The sequence below is a fragment of the Aedes albopictus genome, chromosome 3 (genome assembly GCF_035046485.1).
Source record: "Aedes albopictus strain Foshan chromosome 3, AalbF5, whole genome shotgun sequence".
NCBI lineage: Eukaryota > Metazoa > Arthropoda > Insecta > Diptera > Culicidae > Aedes > Aedes albopictus.
Window position 1 is genome coordinate 442,486,210 of NC_085138.1, and position 9,036 is coordinate 442,495,245.

The 9,036-nt window shown below is 42.1% G+C and overlaps 1 protein-coding gene across 1 annotated transcript; it reads left to right on the top strand.

Annotated features, from left to right (window-relative positions):
• The first annotated feature begins 1,270 nt into the window (after positions 1–1,270).
• Positions 1,271–8,370, top strand: LOC134283955 (uncharacterized). The gene is made up of 3 exons (XM_062858352.1): positions 1,271–1,518; positions 7,293–7,318; positions 7,498–8,370. The coding sequence occupies exons 1-3, from the start codon at positions 1,271–1,273 to the stop codon at positions 8,214–8,216; spliced, it is 993 nt and encodes a 330-aa protein (XP_062714336.1). The 3' UTR covers positions 8,217–8,370.
• Positions 8,371–9,036: the final 666 nt, after the last annotated feature.

Below are 9,036 nucleotides of genomic sequence, written 5' to 3' on the forward strand. Positions count from 1 at the left end.
AATCTAATTTAGATTTCGTCTCATTCCTGATATAACATCCCAGCTGGAACGTTCTTCTACTTTTGATATCTTATCTTGGCATCTCTAAACACTTGATTTAGCTTGAGATCAGTCTTTGTTGAAATTAAAATATGAAAGTTGGTTTTTTTTAAAGGAAACAAAGAAAATGATGAATTACCATGTGTATCTCGGTGTTTCTGCATATATGTACCAACTAAGCTGCGGAAGGCCCCCAACGTAGTTGTAGACGACAATTTCTCCCATCGTCGGCGACGTGACGCGACACATCTTTCAACTTAAGCCGAGGACGGTTTTCGCTGAAAGATGGAAAACTCGAGCGTGTCTCGCACATCTATACACCGAGACGCGAGACTGACGGATTCTACAAGGTCACAGTCATCGCCGCTACCCACACTGACTGCGCTGTGCGCTGAGAGAAAAACCGCATCGTGCGGATTTAGCTTTTCCAATTTTCCACCGTTTTCCGCTGACGACGATGTATGGCAGCATACGGATTTGTTTGTTTTAATCTTGGCCAATTTGGTTCTCCAACCATTGCGGCGCAGACTACAGTAACCAGAGGTTGTTTTGCCACCCAAATGAGTCAGCTGACTGTTCGGGGTGTTTATTTGGTTTGCGTAAATCGGAGCTCGGTAAAATTCGTTTCGGGCTGTTGTTGGTTTGGGAGGAACCGACCGACGTCAATGACACTGATCCCCCTCGTTGTGTGTTGTAGCTCCTCCAATCCCCGCCGATCTTGGTTAGCCAGCAGCGATGAGTGAAAGCGCGCAAATTTTGGCTAAAAATTTTACTGCCCACCACTTATCGTGCGAGTCTGTGTGGCACGTATTGATTCGGTCGGGCCAAAAGTAGCACGAAAGAGTTTAGTCTCTAACGAACATCCTGAAAAATTGCAGGTGTTTCCTGGGCGTGACTAATTATCATTATTATCATCGAGCAAATTGGCAACGCGTGCGATTGATTCGGTACCATGAGACTCCATTGATTCGGCGAAAGAACACCCCGAGTAGAAAATTAATTCAGTAGATCAGTGAATTTCAGTGTTATGTTTGTAGAACAACATGTCTGCTGCTGTAATAGTGATGCGGTAAAGTCAAATCTCCTGCTGTAAACGAAGCCGTGTAAAAGTGTGTCAGTGAAGAATAGTGAACCAGAGATTGCATAAAACTAGTTGATCCGACCCGTCTCAGGTTGAAAATAGTAGTGCGAGAAGATCATCTTGAAGCGAGCGAGACAGAGAGTAAAAAAAATGAGTTTCTTCAACCATCAAATACCGAGTTTCTTGGCACATCTGCCCGAGGATACGGACGATACAAGCGACACCGAGGACGACAGCGGTATCGCAGATGAAACCGAAACTGAAACCGAGAGCGACCCCTCGTCACTCCCAATGTCAGTGGATTCCCTCGGGCCGCAGATTGCACATTTCCCGGACCTGAAAATCACCGATCCGGTCAGCGTGCAGAACGAAGCGTTGAACAACTTTTTTTACTACTGGTAAGTGTTGATTTACGATCTGTTTGTTTGTTTTGTGTTTCTTTAATTGATCGTGGTGAGATCAATTCGGTAGTTTGTTTTCGTTTTCGAAGTCAATTAAACTGTAGTTGTGGATTCATTAATTTTGCATACTCTGTAGCCTGAGGCAGCGTTAAACTCTATTTGTAATATGTAATTAATTGTTATGCTATTTTGAGGTTTCATTTGCATAATGATCATTATAGGAACATTACATGGATTTTTTCAATGGACATTACAATCATTTACATCTCACCTTTAGTTTTTAGGATCATTTAGAATTTGGCTGTCGATAGAGACGTTTAATGCTCTAGAAAAGCTGCCTGTGAGCTTTCACTTGACGAACTCTTTGTTCGACACCTAGCCAGGTTCTTACGATGAGTGGAGATGGGGAGGAAATGTTGATTAGATATCTTCTCAGAATCTGTCCAAGAACTTGGGCCACTTCATAGATATCTGGAGTTGGAAATTGGATGGGGTTTGATGGAAGCGTATGAGAAATTGTCATAGATTTTGTTTAATCATTTACCTTGTTATTACTGAAAGAGTAAACATTTGCATTAATCAAGTCGAACTAATTTTGTAGGTAGTACAGTCCTAGATCGCTGTTATGAGGATTGCCTCCTTCCCGTCAGTACCAAAGCATAAAGATATGAGACGTATCTTTGACTTCTCGACAAGACTGAAGCAATCTTCCAAGACGAAGTCCAAGTCGAGTCCTGTCCTGGCCACGTCCATGCGATTGCTGAGGTCTGGGAAACGATGATTAGTTGGACAATATAAACGACTCATAAAAATGTGATCATTTTCCATAACAAAAGCAGAAATTGCCAAAAAAGAAGTAGGGCTAGGGGCAACAATAAACTACACAAGTTCCATATAAAAATCAAAAAGTGCATAAATTAATCAAAATTTCCCATAAATGTTTCTTTTTCAAGCAATAAAAATGTCGGTGTTTCCTCAAACAAAAATGAAAAATTGCGAAAAATAACTACTTTTTCCACAAAAAAAGTCAAAATTTTCCATAAATCCGATTTTTCCATATAGGGTAGCGAAGCACTTGGGCAGTGGCCGATATTTTGGGCACACTCCGCTATAACTCAGTAAATTCCAAACCAATTGTCTTGAAATTTTGTACACGGCTAGATACTATACGTATCTCATCGCGCTCCAAAAATTGTGTCAATTAATTCAAAATTGGCTGAGTTATAGCAGAAAAGTGCCCAAAATAGGACCCTTGCCGAGATGGTTCAAATTCCCTAAATTGAAAGTTTTTAAAACCCCACAATTGAAAGTTTTCAAAAGCCCGTCAAAATCGTAACCCAACTAACATTTATTGTGAATTTAAACGTCAACGAAGTGTCCTCAATTCGGCTTCATGCTGAGTTACTGTGTTCTACATGGACGGAAGCTTCTATGCAAGCCCTATACCAATGAATCTGGCGAACTTATTCCACATTTATATGCTGTGCGAGCAGCTTCTATGCCACCAAGTCCTTTTCTCGGCTGTTCGAGTCCGTATGAAGTTGATCATCAATATTAACTTCTTTTCTCGATCAGCCTAGATAGCTGTGTAGTGTCGGTAGCGATTGTCTCAATTGGCTAAGAATAACACTACGGACCGCCTGTTCCGGTGGTAAGAATCCACCAACAGGTGACCCCTAATTCATGGTGTGATGCGGCTTTATGCTTACCGTGCCTAGGAATGAATGGCTAGGGGGGTCTAATAAAAACCTAACCGCTAACGGAGCCTGTGGAGTACCAGGGCGCCCTCCACAGTATGTAGCCCTTACTGCGCTAACCGGAGCAATTGTGCAGTGGACCTTGTGTTTCTCCGAGACAATCAGCTGCCCTTCTTTAGTCTCACTTGAGGCTAAATAAGGGCGGGATTATGAAGATGTTGTTAATTAGTTTAAATTTTCACCTATATGGTTTCGCATTATGCGATTTACACAGTGTATTCTGTGTATCCTCGCCTTTGGCGTTTTCTAATCGATACCGATTTGGTTTTATCGTTGCTGTTCTTTGTTGTGCTGTTGTTGCGAAGAGTTTAATCTTACCTAGTTTGGGTAGTGGCTACGGTTAAGATAGCTCAGATCAATCTTCAGCATAAAAGAACAGCAACGATCAATATTTGCAGACTTATGCAAAATGGTACAGCCCAAGTGGCCTTGGTACAAGAACCTTACTTTCGTAAGGGAAATTTCTATCTAGGGAACCTTGTGAACCCGGTGTTTGCCACTTTCAGTAAACATGAAATGGCAAACTCGCGTGTCATGCCTCGAGCCTCTGTGCTTGTCAACAACGCAATAGTTGCTACACTCATCTCTGAACTAACCACCAGAGATGTATGTGCTATCACAATTGATGTATCTGTTGGAAACCTCAACAGGAAATACGTCTATTGTTCTGTGTATTTTCCGCATGATGAACCATCCCCTACGGATGCTTTCAAACAAGTCATCGCATACTGCACTTCAAAAGGCCTTCCGCTAATTGTTGGCAGTGATGCTAATGCTCACCATATCATCTGGGGCAGCTCAGACATTAACTTGAGAGGCTCCAGTTTGATGGAGTACTTAAGTAGTACAGATCTTGCATTACTTAACATAGGCAACCGCCCAACCTTCATGGTATCTGCTAGAGAGGAAGTGTTAGATATAACGCTTTGCTCTAGCAGAATTAGTCACGAGCTGACCAATTGGCATGTGTCAGATGAAGAATCTTTATCTGACCATCGCTACATCTTTTTTGAACATTTAAATGTTACTTCGCAAACATTGCGTTTCAGGAATCCTCGGTCAACAAATTGGGATCTTTATACTGATTTGGTTGCAGCCAAATTTCATGGATATTCACCATCCATTGACACTCCAAGTGATTTAGATGATGCCGTTGATACTACAACGACCTTCATCATGGAAGCTTTTGAAGAAGCATGCCCTCTACGGTCTGTGAAGATCACAAGAGGAACCCCTTGGTGGAACTCTGATCTGGCGAAACTCAGGAAACAATGTAGAAAGAGTTGGAACAGACGACGTTCGGCTGGTTCGGAGGCTTTCAGGTCGGCTCGCAAGGCCTACAGGAAAGCTCTCCGGTCTGCTGAACGATCCGGCTGGAAAAACCTTTGTACAAATGTTTCCAGCTTGAGTGAAGTCAGTCGGTTAAACAAAATCTTTGCGAAATCTAAGGATTTCCGGGTGAACGAACTTCGTTTGCCAAATGGCGATCTGACTTCCTCTGATGAGGAAGTTCTGGAATGCTTATTCAGCACACACTTCCCTGGATGTGTGGATATTACATCTTCGGATGAACCTGATGTCTTTTCTTGTAGTTATGATTCTTTAGCTTCGGCTCGGAGTATTGTAACTATAGAATCGATTGAGTGGGCTCTTAATAGCTTTGCTCCTTTCAAATCTCCTGGGGCAGATGGGATTCATCCTATTTTGCTTCAGAAGGGATTTGATTATTTCAAACATGTTTTGAAAAAAACTACTTGTTTGCAGTTTTGCTACAGGGTATATTCCCAAATCCTGGCGGGATATTACTTTAAAGTTTATTCCAAAAGTGGGTCGTGCATCGTATGAAGAAGCAAAGAGTTTCAGACCTATCAGTTTGACCTCTTTTCTTCTGAAATGCTTAGAACGCATTGTGGATCATCACATCCGTGATGTTCATCTGGCCAACGTGCCTCTTCATGTGAACCAACATGCCTACCAATCTGGTAAGTCCACTGTGACTCTTTTACACAAGGTTGTTTACGATATCGAGAAAGCATTCGCTCAAAAGCAATCTTGTTTGGGTGTTTTCTTAGATATCGAGGGTGCCTTTGACAACGTGCCTTTCGATGCCATATTGGAAGCCGCACGGAGTCATGGTATATCTCCAATGATTTCCAATTGGATTCACCAAATGCTCAAAAACCGATATCTCTTCTCGACATTGCGTCTAGCAGGGATTAGGAAATTGAGTGTTTGTGGATGCCCCCAAGGGGGAGTCTTATCACCGCTTTGTGGAATCTCGTAGCAGATACGCTATTGAGGCAACTCAATAATAGCGGTTTTCCTACTTATGGTTTTGCCGACGACTACCTAACATTGTTAGTTGGTATGTGCATCAGCACCCTTTTCGACCTGATGCAAAACGCCCTTCAGGTAGTTGAGGGTTAGTGTCGCCAATATGGCCTTTCGGTTAATCCGAGTAAACATCTATTGTTCTTTTCACGGAAAGGCGAAACCGTAATGGCGTTCGACCTTTACGTCTCTTTGAATCTGAAATCGATGTGACTGAACAGGTAAAGTACGTTGGAGTCATTCTTGATTCCAAGCTTTCCTGGACTCCTCACATTGAGTTCAGAATCAAGAAAGCTTGTATGGCCTTCGGGCAATGCCGGCGTACTTTTGGTACAACTTGGGGTCTAAAACCCAAGTATATCAAATGGATTTACACAACTGTGGTTCGGCCAATATTGGCTTATGGATGTCTTGTGTGGTGGCAAAAGGGTGAAGTGAGAACGGTCCAATCAAAATTAGGCCATCTCCAAAGGATGTGCTTAATGGCGATGTCCGGAGCGTTCTCTTCAACACCCACGGCAACGCTCGAAGTTCTCTTTGAAGTTGCCCACTACACATTCATCTCAAACAAGAAGCACTTTCTTGCACTTACCGGTTACGGGTACTCGGTCTACTAGAGGAAACTCCTGTGAACCGCACATCAACACACACCTCGTTGTTTTCACTTTTGGTGAATTGGGACAAAATTGTTCTTGCTCCAAGTGATCTTACAATGGCTTGTAATTTTCCATATAGGACATTTTCCACGAAATTCCCTTCCCGGGAAGAGTGGACATCTGGTTATCTGGAAAGAAGTATTTCAGACGGCATCGTATGTTACACTGATGGCTCCCTTCTCGAAGGTCGAGCAGCTGCTGGTGTTTCTTCTCGTGAGCTAAGGCTGTATCAGTCTTACTCACTTGGTAGACACTGCACCGTTTTTCAGGCCGAAATCTTTGCTCTTATGTGCGGAGTGCAATCAGCACTTCAGCAGCACGTAACGGGCAAAGTAATATATTTCTGTTCAGATAGCCAGGCTGCTATTAAAGCACTTGCTTCGGCCAACTCCAGGTCGAAGATAGTTATCGCTTGTCGAACTCAAATCGAGGAGCTGAATTCAGCAAACGCTGTTCACCTTCTATGGGTACCTGGTCATTCTTCCATCGCTGGAAATGAATTGGCTGATGAGTTAGCTCGCTCTGGAGCATCACATGACTTCATTGGCCCTGAGCCAGCTATTCCGATATCGAAGTGTTGGATTAAGCTTCAGATTCACACCTGGGCTGTCACTCAACACAGACAATATTGGAATAGTTTGGAGTCATGTCGTCAAACCAAATTGTATAGTGCTGAGCCATCTCTACGGGTGGCGAAGTATCTAACTAAACTGTCTAAGCAGAATTGCAGCATGCTGGTCAAAGCATTGACTGGCCACTGCCGACTCAGCTATCACATGGCGAATATTCAGCAAGCTGATTCATTTGCCTGTGATAGCTGTGAATCCGATTATGGAACTTCGTATCATTTGATATGTAACTGTCCAGTTTTCGCGCAACTGCGTTTCCGAGTATTCGGTAAACACTTATTAAGTGAAACTGACTTCAGAAACCTGAATCTTCAGGATATTCTGTTGTTCTTAACCCGCTGTGGTAAAGAGCTTTAGGCTCTCTTTCGCTTTATGCGTTATTACAGTGCCCTTTTCAGGGCGCTGCTGGTTTGTGAAATTGTCAGTATTATGAACTAGTAGCAGCTGTTTTGTTAGTGGAGACTCCTATTCGATTTGTTCAAGTTTTCACATCTTTCGGGAAATCTCCCGGAGTTGGAATAGAGTGCAGTAAAGGCAGCCCCAGTGACAAGTGATTGATTTCTGAAAACCGAGTTAGGTAGTTGTACGGTACTTGCTTTGCAGCCGCTGGATTCCAACAAGGCGTTCCTAGGCCGCCATGGCATCAAGGCAATTTCTACCCAGGTATCAATATAGACAATTTGTACACTGTAAACCGACAACGACAGACGTTGGCCACTGTTTTGGGTTCCCAAGCGATCGCCGATGATCTAGTTAGGGACGTTGCATCTGGAATTTTCATGGCACGTGGACACATCGCAGCAAGAACAGATTTTATCTACGGTACTCAACAGAATGCCACTTTTTGGTTCTTGTGTGTTGCCCCTCAATGGCAGAACTTCAACGATGGAAATTGGCTGCGTATAGAGATCAGTGCTCGTAATTTCGTGGCCGCTCGAAATATCCATGTCACCGTATATGGAGGAACATACGGAGCACACACACAAACTGATGCCAATGGAGATCAGCAACCGATTTTCCTGGACTTCAACCCTAATGGAACTCGACGTCTACCGGCACCAAAGATCTACTATAAAATTTTGCACGATGAGCGAAACAATGCGGGCATTGTGCTGATCGGGGTGAATGACATCCATATTACTTCGATGCAACGGATTCAGGATGAATACATGTTCTGTGAGGACATCGGAGACAAGGTTAGCTGGATTAATTGGGACAGAAAGAATCTTGCGGAAGGATTCTCTTACGCGTGTGAAGTGAATGCCTTCTTGAAGAGAATCGGGCATCTGTCACATTTGGATATTCCGAATTTGTTGATTTGAACCTTAGTCCGGGCACAGACATCCCCTGTAGTGTTACAATAACAGCTTCAACAGAATTATTGTTTTGTAAAAAAAAATGATTTGATTAAAAAAATATACCTTTTATTATAACTGCAACGAAATAATAAATTTTACAAACTATCCCAAAACGTCTCAATAGTTGTTTATGTAACGAGTTGCAAAAAGTTGATTTTTTCAGCACGAGTCGTACATTTATCCAACGAGGCTTGCCGAGTTGGATAAATACGAAGAGTGCTGAAAAAATCGAGTTTTGCAACGAGTTCCATACTAGTTATTTATGTAACGAGTTGCAAAAAGTTGATTTTTTCAGCACGAGTCGTACATTTATCCAACGAGGCTTGCCGAGTTGGATAAATACGAAGAGTGCTGAAAAAATCGAATTTTGCAACGAGTTCCATACAAAATTTTATGCAATGATTTTTTCATAATGCAACCCATTTGGGTTGCATAATATTCATAATGCAACTCAAATGAGTTGCATTATGAACATTATACAACTATTTTTCATTATGCAACTCATTTCAGTTGCATAATGTGCCAGTTCGGAAAAATTGGCCATTATGATACCAAAATGAGTTATATAAAACGTAAATTATGATACTGAATTGCATAAAAAATTTTATGCAATGATTTTTTCATAATGCAACTCATTTGAGTTGCATAATATTCATAATGCAACTCAAATGAGTTGCATTATGAACATTATACAACTATTTTTCATTATGCAACTCATTTCAGTTGCATAATGAACCAGTTCAGAAAAAATAGCCATTATGATACCAAAATGAGTTAGATAAAA